This window comes from Melanotaenia boesemani, chromosome 19 (genome assembly GCF_017639745.1).
Source record: "Melanotaenia boesemani isolate fMelBoe1 chromosome 19, fMelBoe1.pri, whole genome shotgun sequence".
Lineage (NCBI taxonomy): Eukaryota > Metazoa > Chordata > Actinopteri > Atheriniformes > Melanotaeniidae > Melanotaenia > Melanotaenia boesemani.
In genome coordinates, this window is record NC_055700.1 from 3916904 (window position 1) to 3936504 (window position 19601).

A 19601-nucleotide genomic window follows, 5' to 3' on the forward strand; every position below is an offset into this window, starting at 1 on the left:
TTTTTCGTAGGATTGATGCTCCATCCAAATACCAGGACATCTCTACCAGGAATCTGATCCGACCAGGACCTCCTGCTGTCTACCAGCTGACAACAAAGAAAGAGGAGTTTGGATCTCTGACCAGAATGACTGTTGGAGACAAAGATGAGAAGAAAACCAATAAAACCATCTTACTAGTTGGAGAAACAGGAACAGGAAAATCTACTCTGATCAACGCTCTGGTCAACTACAGCATGGGGGTGGAGTGGGAGGATGGATTCTGGTTTCAGATTGTAGAGGAAAAAGAAGGTCAGACATCAGATGTGATGATGTACCAGATCTTTGGGTTTGAAGGTAAAATTCTGCCCTACTCTCTGACCATCATCGATACTCCTGGATTTGGAGACGCCAGAGGAATCAAACACGATGACAATGTCAGTCAGAAATTATCAGACTGGTTTAGATCAGAGGATGGAGTTCATGAAGTTCATGCTGTGGGTCTGGTGATGAAGGGAAGTGATAATCGACTGAGTGACCGACTGATGTACGTCTTCAACTCAGTGACGTCTCTGTTTGGAAAAAACATGGAGAAAAACATTGTAGTTCTCATCACACACTCAAATGGAAGAAAACCTAAAAATGTTCTTGAGGCTCTTGAAGCTGCAAACATTAAATGTTCCAGAGATGAGAAGAAACAACCTGTTTACTACCTGTTTAATAACTCTCAGCATGAAGACCGAACAGAGGAGGAGGAGGAATTACTCAAAGCCCAATATTTAATATCAGAGAGAGGAATGAGTCAGTTTAATTTGTTTCTAGAAAAAACTGGACCTCAGAAACTGGAGGAATCTGGGGAAGTTCTGAATAATCATATCAGACTGGCAGCCTGCATCCAGAACCTGCAGGACATAATCAAACAGACTGCACTGAAACAGTCAGAAATCAGACAGATTGAAGAAGCTCTAAAGAAGCATGAAGAAGAGATGAAGGAGAACCAGAACTACACTGTAGAAGTTGATGAGGTCTACAAAGAGAAAGAAGAGATTGGTGGTGGAAGATGGTTGGTGTTTTATAAAGGAGCAGTCACCTGTAAAGTGTGTGAGGAGAACTGTCATTTTCCTGGATGTACGATGGCCTGTAGACCAGAACACTGTAAGGTCATGAAAAAAGGACGCTGCACTGTTTGTACCAGGAAGTGTCCTGCATCAGATCATGTGAAAGAAAAGAGGAGATATGTCAGCAAGACCAGGAAAGTTCAGAAGACAATGGAAGACATGAAAGAAAAGTATGAAAGAAGTAAAACAGAAAGTCAGAGCAAGTCTACCCTCTTGGAGAATCTTGGAGAAGAAATGAAGAAGCTGACAACAGAGAGGTCTCAGCTGCTGGATGAAGCCTACCAACACCTTGTTAAACTGGAGGAGATCGCCCTCAATGTTAATTCTGTCTCCACTTATGTCCACTTGGACTTCCTGATTGAGAAGATGAAGGAGGAAGGAGACAAAGAGAAGGTCCAGAAACTGGAGAAGATGAAGAGCAGAGAGGATGAAGGAAGCAGAGCAGCTCTGCTGTACAAACAGAATCAGTGAAGATGGAGAACATCATCAGTCTGACCTGTCAGCCGTCTTCTCTCATTAAACTTATTATTTCCAGGCTTTGGTGAAGGTGATGTTCATTTAATGAAATAAATAGATGGTGGAGGAGAATTCAGAACATTAACTTCTGTAACATTTAAACTAAATAAAAGAAAAATACTTTATTACAAATGTTTAAAATATGTTAGAAACTTTGAAATACTTTTGAGTTGATAATTAGCATGTTAATCAAGGAACATATAATAAAATCCCCATTACTAGGTTGTGTTTGGTGATTTATAAGAAGTATTTAGCTGCTGTAGCTGGTTCAGGTGGAGGTTTTATCTCTTAATTATATTATTTCTCAGGAATAAATACATTTTATCTGCTGCAGATTTTCTGCAGCTGCAGGTTGCTGCACATCATCTAAATATGTTACTCTGATTACTCAGCAAGATCCTGTTCCTGGACTGGATCCATCACGTTTGTTCATGTTTGCAATGACCTGATGATTTATTTTAGATTTTAGCTTTAATGGAAATATTTAGACCCGTTTCTGTTCTTCATATGTAATATTTCACATGTTCTCTTCTTCCTGTTTGATGCAGATTTCTGTGAATCCTGAATAAAGTTTCTGTTGAGATCAGTTTCCATCAGCTGCTTTCAGTCTGTTCAAAGTTCTGCTGAACTGTTCTACTCTAGGGGCTCATGACTGACAGGGGCCCAGAAGGGCCCTCAATGCAATTTTAATACTGACAAAATGATCTAATAATCAATGATAAACTTACAATCACGCAAACATTTTAGTTTAAATGCATTGGCATCACTAAGTTTATTTGTTTTGGAAACATTCCTGAACACCCACCCCCCCTCTATATTTCCCTTAAATGGTTCAGTCCACCTGCTCCACAGACAGACAGCATGTGGATGCTAAGATGGCAGGATGCCTCGAAAATCAGGCAGTTCAAAAAGAAAAGAAAAAGCTCAGACTGGAGAGAGAACAGAGGAGTGGACAGTAGGGGAGACTGGGGTCAGTTGCAACAGGGGACGGTTGCAACAAGTCTTATTCCTCCAATCAGAAACATGCCAGAGTGATAACACTTATACTGCACATGCTCAGGTAGACCCTCCCCCCACCAGAAACACAGATGTCACATTTAACATCTGCTGCTTCATTTTATGGAAAAAACTTGTTTTGGAGGTATGAAAGTAATCTTTTTCATCTGCTATGTTTTTGTCATACTGTCCTGGCCTTTTGTATGAATTAATCAAAACTTAATTAGGTTGAATCATTGTTTTGTTGACTTCTAAGTCACATTGTTAGCATGCGTCAAGGACAGTGTGTCTAGCTAGCAAATGATGTTCTGTCACAGTTGTCAGGTTGGGGACAGTTGCAACAAGTTGTTGCAACTGTCCCCAACCTAAGCAGCCATATCAAAACAGACCACACAACAGTATTTTTTAAAATATAATAATATATTTAATAATTTATAATAGTATATTATAATAATTATAATAATAAATAATCATTTTAAATGTATTATGTTGGTATTCAGTATGCCACGAGTAAGGAAGAAGGTTACTGAAAGAGGGGTTCCCCTCAGTATTTTGGAAGAAGCATCAAACATCATCAGCAGAGGTCAAAAAAAAGAATCGGAGAAAAGAAAACCACAAAGACAAGTGTAAAGAAAACAAAAGATCAGCCAAAAAGAAAGAGAGACGAGTAGGACTCTGCATGTCTGCATTATGTGCCTGGAAAGCTACTCGAAATCCAGGGAAGTGTGGCTGCAATGCTGGATGTGCAAGTCCTGGGCACATAAAGATTGCACAGGTGGAGGTGATTTTTAAACATGCCACAACTGTGACTCAGAATGAACCAGTTAAAAAATCATTGAGCCAGCAGAAATGTTGGGGGAATGAGGGTTGGTTATTGTTTATAAGCTGTGTCATTTTGGGGTATCTGTTCACCTTTTAGGAAACCCAAGGTTCAAAAATCTGTTTTTATACAGTTGCAGTTTTGTACAATAGATACATGTTCAGTAAAAGTTGCATTGCAAATTGTTCTCTTCTTCCTGTCTAACAATTAAATATAGAGAGATTGAATAGCATCTGTAACATCTGCACATTGACCCAAGGTAGGCCTTTGTTCCACACATAAACAAACATAACTCCACTAATATTTGATTAATTTTATAAAGTATCATCATAAAACAATATTGTAAAACCATACATAATTTCAAAATACGAAACTAAAGTTAATTTACTGTATTTTTAAAATGTTGCAACCGTCCCTGATTGGTGTTGCAACCGTCCCCATGGTTGGGGTCAGTTGCAACATCTGACTTATTCCATTCAAATAAATACTGTGACCGATATGTCATATGTACTCGTCTCTAAATGGTATGGGATAATAGTAGACAGATGTAAGTTCAACATATAAAAAGTTGGCACGTCTAATCCAAATGGTCTCTGATTAACTGAGAGAAATTAAAAAATTGTTGCAACTGTCCCCAGTCTCCCCTACGTCACTGTTAAGAAATTTATTGAGGTACTCATCAAGGGATGGCTTGGGTCTGTTACTTATTTTCATTTATATTCTTACTCTGTAATTATATTGACTATCTCTTATCTTTAAGCTCATATACTTACTGATAGAGTGCTTAAGCAACAATGAGACTCCTCACATCCCCCCATATGAAAAGAACATGTGGGGGGCTGACTAACAGGGTGTTGCCATTAAACAGCATGGAATGTTACCCCTAAGGGAAATTTCTGGGTCAACCGGAGTTCAGAGGAGATACCTTGCTTGTGTGTGTGTTTTCTTTGTCCCTGTTTTCCAGATCAAAAGAAGCCACTAAATGGTCATAAAGAGGGGGTAGATATCTGCTTGACTGAAGCTGACCCTACTTCTGCAACTCCAGCATGAGTCAGCAAAACTGTGTAGATTCAGACCCCTATATAAGGATTCCAGGATCAGTTAGAGGGAGTTCTGACTGTAACAGCAGCAGACTCCGTATTGTATTAGTCCAGGGGACGGACAATACGAATCCAGAATTCTGTATTTGCACATTTCTCATATCAATTGTAATTAATAAATTAGTTAACTGAGAGAAGTAGTCTGTCATATTTTGATCCATCAAAGAACACGCAGGAGAAGACCCTAAAGAGAAAGGTAGAAAGAAAATGTGTGGAACAGTACCGTATTAATTAGGAAAGTGGGAAATTAGTACCTGTCTATTTTAATACAATGGGAAGAAGTACCTGTTCTTTATTACTTGTGCATTTTTAAGGTTTTCTCCAACAACTTGGTGACCCCGACGTGATGGATCCGGTATGGCATAATTATTAAATGTTTTTGAATTTTATTTACTAAATTTTCTCTCAGCTGACACCAAATAGGATTTAAAGGACAATCATAATCATCCTCTACCCAGATCTGGCACTGAAAGACCGGTCATAAATGAAGGTAAGGACAAACCTTTTCTAAAAATTGTCCACATTGAGTACCTTAAATTTAAGTGCCTGATCAGGTAACAGATGGTTTTAGTTTTGGTATGAGAAATGGGGCTTTAAGAAGTTGAAGAATAATAGAATTAAAAGGAAAATACGCGTAAATGGTCTGGGACCATAAGGATCTGGGATCCTGAATAAAGGAATAGAAGAATAAGAGTTAAAGAGAAACAGATAAGAGAAAAAGAGAATAAGTGAAAAGTGTATCATTTTAAGTGTGGAGTGAATGAGTGATTGGATGTAGTATTTAGAAGTTTTAAAAGTGTTATGGGACTGGGGATTTCAAGAAATTGACCACAGAAGATAACAGATCTTCTGTAGAAGCTTAAGAGATGAAACAGAAAAGGTCGGGGACCTTAAAGAGAGAAACTACGTAAAGAGAGGAATAATGCTTTGTGGTTCTTCCTTATGTAGAAGGTTTAGCTTTGCATTGCTTCATGTTGGAACATATTGGTTCTTTGAGCCGGATCCTAAATACTCATCCGAACCCAGTATGGAATCGCTGAGAGACTGAAGACTGTGCACAGCCAGGTCTGGGACCTGTAAAAAGACCTCTACCTCAATGTTAGGTGGGAGGCCAGTCATCTGGGGTTCTGAGTCTGGCGTCGGATGGTGACAGGAAATCTGCCTTCTACAAGCGAGCAGTTGAGTATAAATTGTGTGATGAAATAAGTTTGTGTGACTGCCTCACAGTGAAGAAAATCTTATAGTTAGACAAAACCGAGCTAGTGGGTTTTAAAGATAATGTTTGAATGTTTGAACCGGAGTAAAAAGGTTCTAAAAGATCAATTCTGTGCCAATAAGTAAAAAAAAAAGGCAAAATAGTGTGAGTGTGTGTGTGTGTGACTGGAGACTCACATTCCAAAGCAACAGGCAGAGTGGACGCCTCGTTGGTGGTTGAAAAGTTGAATAGGTTGTGAGAAATCTCATGAGAAATTAAAATAGGTTTTTGTGTCAGTAAAAACTAAATTAGAAGGAGATGCTAAATTTATGCATTGAAAGATTCAGATAATGTAAAATAATTTGATCTGTCTGAGGAAATGTTTTGCTCTGCTTCAGAAACTCATTACATACACAAGGAATCTTTCTGAAGTTGAAGCTGATTGTCTGTTTGGAAAGAAAGACACACTGTGCTTTTTACTTATATACATACATCTAAAGATACATTTACATTATCAAGTCTGTGAGAGAAAACATATGCAACTCTTCTTGGAGAGACATACACACACTCTGCTGGATAATTATTAACCCTATTTTCCTTTCTTCTCTCCTCCCTCCCCCTTGTCCCTGTCTGAGACTATCTGTCTTGAAATTCTTCACAGGCTGCAAATCCGATTCGACTCAGCTCATCCGTTGGAATAAAAGTCAGCAGAGACCCACTAAAAAAAAAAGAATAATAATCACCACCATCTCCTATGAACTGAGACTGATACCCACCCCAGCCTGCTTCACCTGATGCTTTATATGATTCAAGAGAAGAAACAAAGACATCTGATCATCAGCAATTACCACCAGAGTTCCTCAGCTTGAGTGTCAAAGAGACTGAAACCAGATGTTTGATGGACGTGTAAACTTTGCTTTGGATGGTAGGACACCATCCTCCACAGCGCTCCTGATCATGTGCTTTGTTAAGAGGACAAGAAGACCAAACCAAGACAAGAAACTGACTGTGAGCTCTGTAGTCCAGTTTCGTGGAGGCGTGGCCGCTGGACTTTGCAGAGGCGAACAGAGAGGTGGGTGCTGGGGACCTGAGGTCATGAGATTATCCATTTCTACTGACTAGAGACAGAATATACATGTGGTGAAAGGGTCATTGGCCACAATAAAAAAGGCAGTTTGCCACCTGGCTGATCCACGGCAGAGCTGACTCGGAGATGGAAGCAGTCATGTGACCAGTCGACACAATGATGGTGAGACTGTTCTGATTTCATACTATAAATAATTATTGGTTTGATGCAAAACTTTGTTAATATACTGAAGATAAATAGATCTACATCAATTATGGAAAGAAAGTGCTAAAGAGTAAACAGAAGAAAGCTTCATTTCTAGACATTTCACACACATAAGACTAGTTCAGAACTGTGAAAAGAGATACACATACACACACACACACACACACACACACACACACACACACAAGCTCACTGCAACGAAGTGTCTGCTTGCTACTGACCCACATGACGTTACTAACCCTGTGTTGTTTTCACGATTTACAAAGAAGAGAATATGTTTAGTGAGCTGGAGGCAACAACATTTCCTCAGTCATCCAACGCTGATTCACACCTTTGACAAAAAATAGATAAAAAATAAAAACAAGATTGGAAATAATTTTTTATTTGATCCCTTCAGATATATTATTATGGTGACTCACTGACACATGAATTTATATTTCCTCCAGATTACCCCGTCTAATTGCTGCTCAAGGATCTGATAAGATGGTATTTCTCTCATTTATATGTCTTGACAAATGGGAGAAAGTAAATCCTGTTTCTGCCAGAGGTTTGAATGCCAACATACTGATCCTTATGTGCATTCACATAAATACTGCAGTTTTCCCTGGTTGGTTCTGTGTGGTGATGCAAATTTCCTGAAAAAGTGTGTGCGTGATTTGCACTAAAACTGTTCGTGTGTCTCTGGGTCCTGATTATTTTAAGTTTGTTAACAATTGGCTTAAGTTAAGGTTTTGATAATCCTGGTATTGTGTTTATAATTTACATTGAACAATAATTGAATCTGAAACAGCTTTTAGGGATATAGACTTAAGGCCTGATATATTTCAGTCAAGTGCACTAAGGATCCAAAATCTGTCTGAAAACGGATGAATCAAAAAATGATTTGCTTGGAAGAAAATTGTTACAGCCACCGCTTATTGCTGGCAGCTGCAGCTCAATCTGCCGCTGATTGTCTGATCTGGAAGCGCTGCCTGGATTGGCTGGAGCCGGCACACTTCTGTCTCCGCTCCTCTGATTGGTCCAGACATGGCCTATCAGGCTGCAGCTTATTAAGAGCTGAGGCTGAAAGGGCTGTAGCGGCGGCCGGTCTGGACGGGAGGCTGGATTAGCACAGGCCGCTTTCCCTCACTTAGTCTTTGTGTGTTCGTGGTAGGAACGTGGCTGCTTAGCACAGGTGGCCTCGTTCCGAGTTATGGCAGATTTTGGTGGTAGCAAGGCCTACTGAGTGCTCGCTGTGCTTCGTGTGGGTGAATCTTTTGTGGGGCAGACCATTATTTGGACACAGCAGGAGGATTCCTGGCTGTGGTGCGTCCCATGTGGGGACTTCAGATGGTTCTGTTTTTAGTTTGGATTCACCTTAGTTTACGCACTCAGTTAAGTTCAGTTCAGGCTCTGCTACACTTTAGTTTGTGTTTCTGCCACAGTGTTTATTTTTGATTTGGTGTTGGGCTAGATTAGTGTTTGGTTTTGGTTGTGACTTCCATCACTTTAGTTTATGGATCTGCTGTTCTTTTGTTTGGTTTTAGCTTCACCGAGTCTCTGTACAGTCTTTTGGTTTTCACTCGGTGGGTTTTTTTGGTATAGGTTCTGGTATATTTCTTTTAGCAGGTCCGCAAACTCCAGCACTTGTTTATTTTGTGTACTTTTTTTGTTATAGGTTTTCATTCATCGTTCACGGGTTTTAATAAAATGGATTTATTTTACTTTTACCATCTGTCCCCAGCATCATCTTTTGTTAAACCCAATCATGCCCCTGAATCGGGTCGTAACAAAAATAAATTCCAAATACTTAGAGACAATGGTGATGAATGTGAATTAGAGTAAATTAACAATACAACAAATGTACGTTGATATAGATATTATTTTTAGGTTATTTCTGTAATAATACAGGAAAGTGCTCTATAAAATAAATACAGAGAGGTACAGTAAGAAAGTAGAACCTATTTAATAACCATGGACATTTTAAATCTGATTCTCTTTTAAAAAGAGGGATTTGTAAAAGATTAAAAGAGAAAAAGCTGCTCGAGCAAATTTGGCTGATGGACATATTATTGAAAGAATATTCAAATTGGTTTTAAGTCCATGTCATCTTGGAGTTCAAAACATTGATAAGATGTCCAAAACAATTGATTTTTTCCAAAAACAATATAATGAATTTTAAGGATCCTTATAAAATGCAGGACAAATTTACCTGCTTTGATTCGGCCTTTCTGCGCAGAACCAGTGACGTGACTTTGACAAAGTTTTCTGACTCTGACCCCAACGCACAGACTGTTTCCTTTAACATTTTTTCTTCCAGCAGGTTCTCTTCCAGGATGCTGCTTCAGTTTCTTTCACAAAGGCTGATGTTTCATAATGCTGCTAACTCTGATTAACAAGACACACATTTATTTTTCTGAAAAGCAGGACTGATGGCATGGATCTGTCTATAGATGAAGAATCAACCCTAAATCTCTTTTTTATTATGTTTATTTCAAAAATGATATTGTTCTTATGACACTTTGAGCTAAACTTTTACAGGTGAAGGGTCCATTTGAAGTGAGTGAAGTAACGTCACATTCAGTCAGACTAAGGAGTAAAGGTGAAACTTGGTATTATCTTAATCAGTGTGCTTGTTGACCTTCCGTCTATGGCTCTACTGATTCTTTGTTTACAGACTGCATCCTGGAATTTCATATGATTCAGAGCCCGACTGCATCTTGTAAGTTTTTGGAAAAAATTCCTTCCCTTTAGCATCTGTTAAAGCTGTTCCTCCAGTCTTCACCCCCATTAAAGGTAATCACACCTTATTAGCTAGAACCAGTGATACTGGAATTAAGGTTGTATTATCTCCTTGTTTTGTTGTTTAACTACTGTTAATGTTTCTGACTGACATATGTGTAAACTAATGTTGCTAGAGCTGACCTATGGTGATACTGTGGATGTCGCTGCCTGATGGACATATGGCCTAGAAATTGGCTGTAAAGCTGCACAGGGCTCCTGGTCATGTCAATTACTCTTTTCCTGACTACCACTTCTATTCTAACTGACCATGCTCACATTGGTAGTTTTGTCTCCCACCATAAGAGATCCAGATCAACTGAATTCTCCATAACTCATAATTCTCCTGTTTACATAAATGCCGTTGGGAGTCCCACAAGGTGTTCCAGATGAGTATAAATTAGTGGACCAGGTTGCAGCTGGTTTTGAATCCATTTTCTTGTTCGTCACTGTAAATAAGAATGTGGATAGAATAAATTATATCCAATATAATCTCCAAAGGCTGACCATCTAGTTGACTAGAGATGCTTTTCCTGGTCTTTCCTAGCAATTGGATGCTACTTCACTGATGGTTTATCAAAACAGGATGGCTTTAGACTTCCTCTTAGCAGAAAAAGGCGGTGTATGCTCAATGATTCCTGTGGTATTTTTATTCCTAATAATACAGCTCCTGATTACTCTGTTTTTCATGCTTTGGCTGGTCTGCAGTCTCTTTCTAATGAGCTTAACGAACAGTCAGGTGTGGAAACTCTTTTAATGACATGATGACAGTGAGTGTGATTCTGTGGTGTAAATTTCACATATAGTAGTATTGACCTCTTTGTGAGAGGTCAAAAGAGGGAATTGTTAAGAAATTTATTGAGGTACTCCTCAAGGGATGGCTTGGGTCTGTTACTTATTTTCATTTATATTCTTACTCTGTAATTATATTGACTATCTCTTATCTTTAAGCTCATATACTTACTGATAGAGTGCTTAAGCAACAATGAGACTCCTCACATCCCCCCATATGAAAAGAACATGTGGGGGGCTGACTAACAGGGTGTTGCCATTAAACAGCATGGAATGTTACCCCTAAGGGAAATTTCTGGGTCAACCGGAGTTCAGAGGAGATACCTTGCTTGTGTGTGTGTTTTCTTTGTCCCTGTTTTCCAGATCAAAAGAAGCCACTAAATGGTCATAAAGAGGGGGTAGATATCTGCTTGACTGAAGCTGACCCTACTTCTGCAACTCCAGCATGAGTCAGCAAAACTGTGTAGATTCAGACCCCTATATAAGGATTCCAGGATCAGTTAGAGGGAGTTCTGACTGTAACAGCAGCAGACTCCGTATTGTATTAGTCCAGGGGACAGACAATACGAATCCAGAATTCTGTATTTGCACATTTCTCATATCAATTGTAATTAATAAATTAGTTAACTGAGAGAAGTAGTCTGTCATATTTTGATCCATCAAAGAACACGCAGGAGAAGACCCTAAAGAGAAAGGTAGAAAGAAAATGTGTGGAACAGTACCGTATTAATTAGGAAAGTGGGAAATTAGTACCTGTCTATTTTAATACAATGGGAAGAAGTACCTGTTCTTTATTACTTGTGCATTTTTAAGGTTTTCTCCAACATCACCCAGTTCTTCCAGAGGTGAGGTGGTCAGTTAGTTCGTCTGATGAAAAGTTGTGGAACATCAGCTTGTTGTCTCTTTTAAAAGTTGTCCATATAAACTAGCTCACGTTGCTCCCATATTAGCTCATTTTTCTGAAGAAAACTCTGGATTTAATTAATTTCACTGTTATTTTAATCAAAAAATCAACACAGGCAAACAATTAGCAAGCTGCTCTGCTACAAACAATCACGCATGTTCTGAACAGACATAAGAGCAGGTGAAATAGATGCTGCCAGACCATCCTCCCCTCCCCAACTGAAGACATCCAAGTGGCCCCTGAGGAAGGAGGTGAGCAGCTGAGTGTTGAATTAATTCATTATTGTGGAGAAAAAAACATTATATATTAGAAAAAATAGTTCTAAATTAATAATAATAAATAAAAAATAGTTTGACTAAGGCTGAGCAAGGACAGTGATTGTAAATCAAGGTTATAATAGTTTTGGATTTTTTATTAATTTTAGTTTTTATTCACTTTTGGCTTTTTGTTTTCAAATTAATTTTTAATTAGTTTTTGGAGCAAATTTTCTAATTTTTATTAGTTTTTGTTTTTTGAAAATGCTTAGTTTCACTTTAGTTTTCATTAGTTTAAGTGTTAGTTTTAGTTTTTTTCTTTTTTTTTCTAAATTAGGGTATTTGTCAGGTGCAAAATTCATCAGAATAATCAGAATAAGCTGGTATAATAAAAACTCAAAAAGAAATCATTTTAAAAACTGTATTAGGAGGAAACAGTAGTGTAGTTATTTTTTTACTTGGTTACAGTGTGGGTTTACGGTGCAAAAACTACAAAATGTCTTTTATTTATTTTTTTCTTTCTTTTGTTTTTTTTGTTTGGTTCCCTCTCCCATCTGCTCCCGTTAACTTTTTATCCTGTATTGTCCCAATCACGTGATTAACAGTGAAATTTACTCCCATCCCACGGGAATCCCGTGACCTATGGGATTACTGAAAAATGTCAGCCTCTAGTCTGAAACTGTAGTATTTTTAGGACACATATTAACAAAATGTGATTGGAAAATAAAGATTGGAACTTTTGTTTAATACTGACTGAATAAAAACATTTGAGGGATTTTTCTCCTTATAGACAAACAGTCCCTCTCATTTCAAAGTGGGGGGTCTGACTGGTAAAAATCCAGGACTCAGATTTATGACTTGGTTTTCAGCTCCACAGGTCAACAAAGGTCAACACTCCAACCTGGACTGTGGGAGTACTTTGTTTAAGTTATATCAAAAATCTGGGAAGTTTCTGAACTTTAATCTTCTGCAGTATTCCAGGATTTACCTTATAATGAACTAAATGTTTTATGGATTTCAGATGGAACTTTTCACCCGAGAACAGTGTCCTTTGAAGCTGTTTCCTTCTAATCTTGTGTTTTCCTTCAACTGATAAGAAACCCCCATTCACAGACAATCTTAACTGGAAACAGACCATCTGGACACACCAGGAAGTTTTTCTAGACATACCAAGGGGTAATAAAGTAATTTATGGTCTCTCTGATCCCACCCGAGAAAGCACTCTCTTTGTGTTTGAAGAAAGAGTAAAAGACTCCACTCTTATCATTTTAAAATGTCCATTTAAATATATATATACATATGGGTGTTTATTTCTATAGTGCATACCATGCATATGATCATTATAATTTTGTACAATCAACACGCTTGATTAATTTGTGATCTGAAACTTGACATGTTATCTTTATAAGGTATGACATTTGTTTGATTTCAATGTGTCATTTATGGTTTAATGATGTTTCATTTAAGACTTTAATAACTTAGAGACATACAAATATATCTACAAATGTTTAATTGAATACTCTTCATGAAATGAGCTGACCACCAAAGTCCTTAATGCTTATTGGTCAAAATAATGGTCCCACATCCTTTCGTGGGGCGTGTCATCACACTAACACTTTGAAACTCAGAACAAAGAGTTTAGTCTGTCTTCAACTTCCCCTGGAATTGTACCTGAATCTTCTCCAGAAATGGCTCCTTTCTTTCAGAGGTCCTAGAGACATGGATTTCTTAGGACACTTCGTCTGAACGCCAGAGAGAGAGAGATGAGGCATGAAGAATTAAGTTTGCTGTGATGTGAAGAACATCACTACAGATACTAAAGTTTGGGCCTGCATTCAAGATGCATGATTTATTTTGTTCTTTTTTGAACTGATTAACTCTGTTTAGTTCATTCCTTTTTCAGCTGATGCTTCTATTTTTAGTTATGTTTTTTATTTTTAATATTGATCCTAGATTTTGAGCTTTAATTTGGATAACTGGTTAACTCAGGCTGACAAATGCTCCAGAACCGCTCCAGAATCAGTCCTTTGGGACTGATCCAAAGCTGGACTTTTTATCTTGTGCCATACCACGGCAAGCCATCCACTGTCCATCAGCCTTGATACCACCAGCCATGGGAGATGCCTGATCCAAATTTTCGGACCCCCACGTGACAAATCTTCTGGTCTTCTTGGGAGTCGTGTTCGGGAGTAGAGCTGGGAAATATATTGAGATTTTCAAATATATAAAGACTTTATCAGACGCTATATAGAAGGAGGGAATATCTTTTATATCGAGATAGCTTGTTTTGAGTTAAAAGCATCTTTTCTTTTGCATTTTGCACAGCTGTGTTTTTATTATGGTCATTGAAAAGTATTTTTAATTTTTTTTGTTTTAGGAGCAATTAATTAAATATAAAGGTACTTTAATTTCAGTCAGCATTTTTAATGCACATGTGCTGCTGATCCTTAATAAAACAGTTTTTAGCACTGAAGGCTGTAAATTAGAGCTGTCTCTGTGGTTACTTGACAAAAAATATATATATCGAGATATATATCGTATATCGTGATTCAGGTAAAAAATATCGAGATATAAGATTTGGTTCATATCGCCCAGCTCTACTCGGGAGAGTCACCACAACGGTCGTAATTCGGCTCGACCCAAACAGAACCGGACGATTCTTTCTCGGATCAATTCTCTGCTTGTCTGCCAAGGAATGGTTAGTCGTCCGACAGTGATCTTAGTAGTTTTTACATCTTAGTTAAACTTCCAGCTTTAAATAGATGAGATTAAGTTTTCCTTTTTCCTTAGGATTCAGAGATCCTTTTTTTTTCCCCTGTTTCTTTAACATTAGTTTAATTAACACCACAGGTTAATTAACTTTTGTTTCATTTGTTGCATACATTTCATTCATTTTGACACATTACATGATCTTGAAATAAACGTTTGGTTTGAAAAACATATTTCACATTTCACAATGTTTGACACATTTTCCCATGCAAAGTCCTTTGTAAATATTTCCTTTTTCATTTATTCCTGATTAGACTAGTAATTAATTCATTAAATTAATTAATCTAGTACTCTACTGGTGTCCACACAGCCATTAGATTGGTATTAAAGCTATCTGTGTGGTGGTCCTCGAGGTATAAACAACAATTTCATAATTTTATGTAATTATTAAAATTAATAATTTTTATTAAACATCTTTAATGTTTAATGATGCTAAATCACTTCGAAAAGATGGACGCAGCATAAATTCATCTAGAAAAAGTGCAGTACTCTCAGCAGACAAAGAAACAGATGATGTCTTTCTTAGGATTGTGCAATTACTGATGACTTTGGATTCCTCATTACACACAAATGACAGGGCCATTGAGAGACCTGATAAATTCAGAGCCCATGACTTTACAAGACAATCTAAAATGGACATCAGAAGCAGAAGTAGCTTTTGTTGAAATAAAAAGGGTCCTAACTGGAAGCACTGTTCCGACCCTACCAGATTATAAAAACCTTTTGTAAAGACAGTGGATTGCAGAGGTGGCTACATGACCTCTATGTTGACCCAGAGATATGGAGATAAATATAGGCCAGTAGCATATTATTCAGCTAAATTAGATCCTGTTGCTGCTGCAACCCTTGCATATGTGCAAGCCGTAATATCAGCTGCAATGCAATCCCTTTACTTTAAAAGTGCCCCACGCTGTATTTATGCTATTGCTAGAAACAAATATTGCATTTTTATCTCCAGCCCGCCATCTGACTTGCAAATCAATGCTATTATCACAACCACACATCACTATTGAAAGATGCAATCAATTAAATCCACAATGCCCCCAAACCAAAAAGATGGTAATGAACATGATTGTAAAGAGGAAGTGCAAAAAGAAGTGCTTCCCCGTCTTGACTTGACTGACACTCCTTTAACAGAGGGGGAAGTGGTATTTGTTGAAGGATCAGCCAAGAATAATCAGTATGGGAAAAATGGAATAAATCTGTCATCTACATAAAAATGAAAGGGGATGCCCAGTTTCTAAAAATTGTACCGAGAGGGAGCAAATAAAGTGAAAAGAGAAGCAGTCCAAGAATGGAGCCCTGAGGAACTCCGCACATAATAAGGAGAAGAAGACTCAGCAACTCCAATCTGGACACTAAAACTCTGCTCGGTCAAATAAGATTTCAACCATTGTAGAGCCACACCCCATATGCCCTCCCAATTGTCCAGGCGAGACAAAAGGATCTGATGGTCCACTGTGTTGAAAGCCGCCGCGAGGTCCAACAGTACCAACACAACACAGTGACCAGAATCTGTGGCCATAAAAACATCGTTAACAACCTTCAAAAGTTGTGTAAGTAATTTTAATGCATATGGTAATTGATCACATTTACTCATATAACAATCACAAGTGTAATCATTCTTTTATTCATACGATACATTTATTCATTTGTTACCCTCAATTACATTTCATAATGTGTATTTTCCTTATATAGAACATTGAAGTTATTATTCTCCTGGTGTGTTCTTGTGTGAGGTCAGGCTGACCACTTTCCTTCCAGACTTGTGATATGGGGGAAAGTTGAGACTGATGGGCAGCTGCTAGATACGAACAGTTGTTTAGAAAATAGCAGCCTGTTTGGGCGAGACAATAAGAGAGCGGCGCCTTCCAGTCTCTTCGCCTTTTTATCAGTTTAGAGACTGGCCTTCAGCTTGGATCAGGTTTAATAAAACTGATTCCTAAAATGTAGCAAGTCAGAGTCCTCTTGTCGGCTCTGGAACTTGCAAGTATTGCCTGTATTTTATACTTCTTCTGTAATAAACCTTATATACTTTTACTCATCCCAGACTCTTGGTAATTTCTTATACAACAAAGTGCAGACTCTGTACTGTGTAATGTTTTAAATACAGACTGAAACACTTTAAGAACATTATTTTTCTCCAGGAAAGAATGCAGCTGGGAATACACAACCTTCTCTAAAAGTCTGGAAATAAAAGAAAGTTTGGAGATCAGCCTGAAGTTTGAAAGGATGGAAGGGTCCAGGCTAGGCTTCTTAATAAGTAATGTGAACACTGCGTTTTTAAAACTCTCAGGTAAACTCCCACAGGTTAAGTTGCTATTGATAATATGGAGCACATAAGGTGGGGAAGACCTCTTTAAAAAGACGAGGTGGAGGCCCAGCAGAGCAGCTACCATGACACTTTTCTGCGCAGAATGAGTGATGTGACTTTGACAAAGTTTTCTGACTGACCTGAACACATATTACATAAACATATTACTTTAACATTTTTCTTTCAGCAGGTTTTTCTCCAGGATGCTCTAATTACTCATCAGCATTAATTATCAGCATGTACATTTGTGCTTGTGTTGTTTAATTCATGTTATCACACTGATGATGACGATTGTTTTCACAGGGGGATGCCAAAGCGGTCAATTCCAGGGTTCAGTCGTACAAGAATTGTTTTATGAATAATTTTGCTCTTACCTGGTGTAACACCCCTCTGATGAACTACGGACACAAGGCATTCTTTGTCTACTGGCATTTGTTTGCACACACTTGCCGTCAGTCATGCTGTGAAAACTAAAGGAAAAATACAACATATTTATATTACATAAACATTCTCATAGAGAACAAACATATTACAATCACATGAAACATATTATTCAATAGCTTAAATGATAATAAACTTGGAGCTTATAACAAACACGTTCCACAACAGAGTGGGTTAAGTGTCACGTGAACTCAGCTAACACATTAGCACGTACATTAACAGATAAGGAAATAAACATATAAACCCGCATACCTTATTGGTTGCATTAACTCAAAGGGGGTTAAACAAAATCATCCCGTTGCAAATTTACTTCAGTCCCAAAGTGCTGTTTGACCTTTATCATGTTGTAGAAAACATCTTCTTACATTCTAACAGAATATCAGGCTGCCTCTTGTCAGTGCATAGTGAGCGACCACAAAACAAATCCTGACTTCAACAGCACTGAACTTTGGTTCCGCTATGAATGCTGATTAAACACATATGGAATAACAATAATAATCATTTTTTGGTCCAATATGTTGATGAAGTAAGTTGTAGTGAAATAATAACTATCTCTTCATATAGATGAAGTTGTGCTGAAAAAAAAGATACCAAGCATGGGCATGTGAAACATTTTTTTTATGTGGTATATAGAGACAAAATCAAAAGTATTAAAAAACGGCCAAAATAGGCTCAGGATTCAAAGGGTTAATATCACACATCACTGCTACTGGTCCCTTGCGAAAGCAATAGAGAACACCTATCAGACTGTTTGTTAACTCTGGCCCAGTGAGTAGATGGTCATTAAATGACACACCTTCAAACCTTGCTGAGCAGTCAAAAACCACTCTTATCTTCCCTGGTTTGTGTGGATGATACACTCCGTGGTTGGGAATGTACCAGGTAGGGCTCTTGTTGATTTCATCCGCTGGAATCCTTTCTGCATCTCCGTGGGATATTATTTCATTCATAAAGGTTGTATAATCTCTATGATATTGTTGGTCCTTCTCAAATCTCCTTTTCAAACATCTCAGACTATGGCCTGCGCACCCTTTGTTGTTTGGGAGAATTGGCTTGTCTTCCTTAAATGGCAGAAGCATTTCACAATGACCGTCTGATTTGATTCTGATTTCTTCTTCCATTATTGATATGAAACGCAGATATTCCTGAAAAAAATGTGCATCCTCTGAAGTTCTCTCGCTGAAGACTGACTCAAGCATCTTTCTAACATCTGGTGGAGTGACCAGCTCTTTAACTTGGGTTCGACATATGTATCTCACTTCGCTCGTGAGTGTAGCTGATGGCTGAGGATGAGGCATCACCTGTCTCAAGATGATCTTGTTGCTGCTTCCAATGGCGTCACTGTAATCAATACAAGGACTGACACAGCCGACTATGCTCTAACCCAGGTCTGTTCTTTGAGCAAATGGTTCATTATCCTTGCCAGACACCACTTCTCTGGTTAACAGGGCTTGTGGACAGTTAAAACCTATGAGCAGGCCAACGTCACATTCAATCAGAGGAGCAATCTCTTCAGCAAGATGTTCTAGGTGTGGCCATGCCCTTGCTGTTTTGGGTGTGGGAATGTGGCTAGGATTAGCAGGAATAAACTCTTTTGAATAGGTTACTGGGAGAGAAATCTTCTTCGATGAATAGAAACCTCTGACTTGCAACCTAGTTAACCTTTGGCTTGAAATGATTGTGTTCCTTGATGATAGTGTGGAGAGTCTTAACTGCACTTACTCTTTGTGCACGTTCAGGATCTCTGCCTTTTCTTGTAAGATGAATGTAGTATCACTTTGATTGTCTAAGAGTGCATATACAAGAACTTAATTCTCTGGGTTATTTGTTGTTGACAACCAAACTGGAACCACTGTAGATGTGTATACCCTGCTTATATCCTGCACAACTCTATTAGATGTTGCTTCATTCTGTGTTTCAACAGTCTGTTTAGGCTCAACTCTATCCTTTGGCCTCACTTTCTCTTAAGGGTTTTTCCCACTTTCCTTTTGTTCATCGTTCCACTGCTCTCTCTTTCTATTTGGTTTATCATGGTCTTCGTGTAGACATGTTGGATGTTTCCTCTTACATGTATCACATACACTTCTTCTTTCGCAGTTTTTTGAATGATGAATGAAGGTCATGATTTGATTTCTCACAAAAGGCACAGCTCTTCATATCTGTACTTTCCTCAGAACTACTTATCAGCACCTTTGCTCTGACATTCCGAGTCTTTGTTGCCTTGATCCTTTCACTATCACTGGACTTGAGGGCGTGGAGAGAAGTCACTGGATTGCAAGCTATTTTTGCCTCTCTTGTAATAAACTCAACAAACTGACTGAAGCTTGGAAATTACCTTGTAGCTTCTTCAATCTC

The 19601-nt window shown here is 38.2% G+C and overlaps 2 protein-coding genes and 1 long non-coding RNA gene across 4 annotated transcripts in view; all 3 read left to right on the forward strand.

The window, feature by feature from the left end:
- Positions 1-2241, forward strand: part of LOC121629682 (septin-2-like) — a 32734-nt gene extending 30493 nt beyond the window's left edge. The window contains exon 4 of one of the 2 annotated variants that reach the window (XM_041969401.1): positions 289-2241. In XM_041969401.1, coding sequence (XP_041825335.1) covers positions 289-1565 — 1277 coding nt within the window. In that variant the 3' untranslated portion in view covers positions 1566-2241. Of the gene's footprint in view, positions 1-10 lie in introns of both variants that reach the window. The other variant, XM_041969402.1, reaches the window with a different exon arrangement.
- Positions 1-19601, forward strand: part of LOC121629681 (scavenger receptor cysteine-rich type 1 protein M160-like) — a 530109-nt gene that overhangs the window by 339182 nt on the left and 171326 nt on the right. The gene's annotated exons all lie outside the window — the stretch shown is intronic.
- On the forward strand, positions 3738-16192 carry LOC121629691. Its single transcript, XR_006008419.1, has 3 exons — positions 3738-3747; positions 15773-15777; positions 16044-16192. It is a non-coding gene; the product is annotated as an uncharacterized LOC121629691 (long non-coding RNA).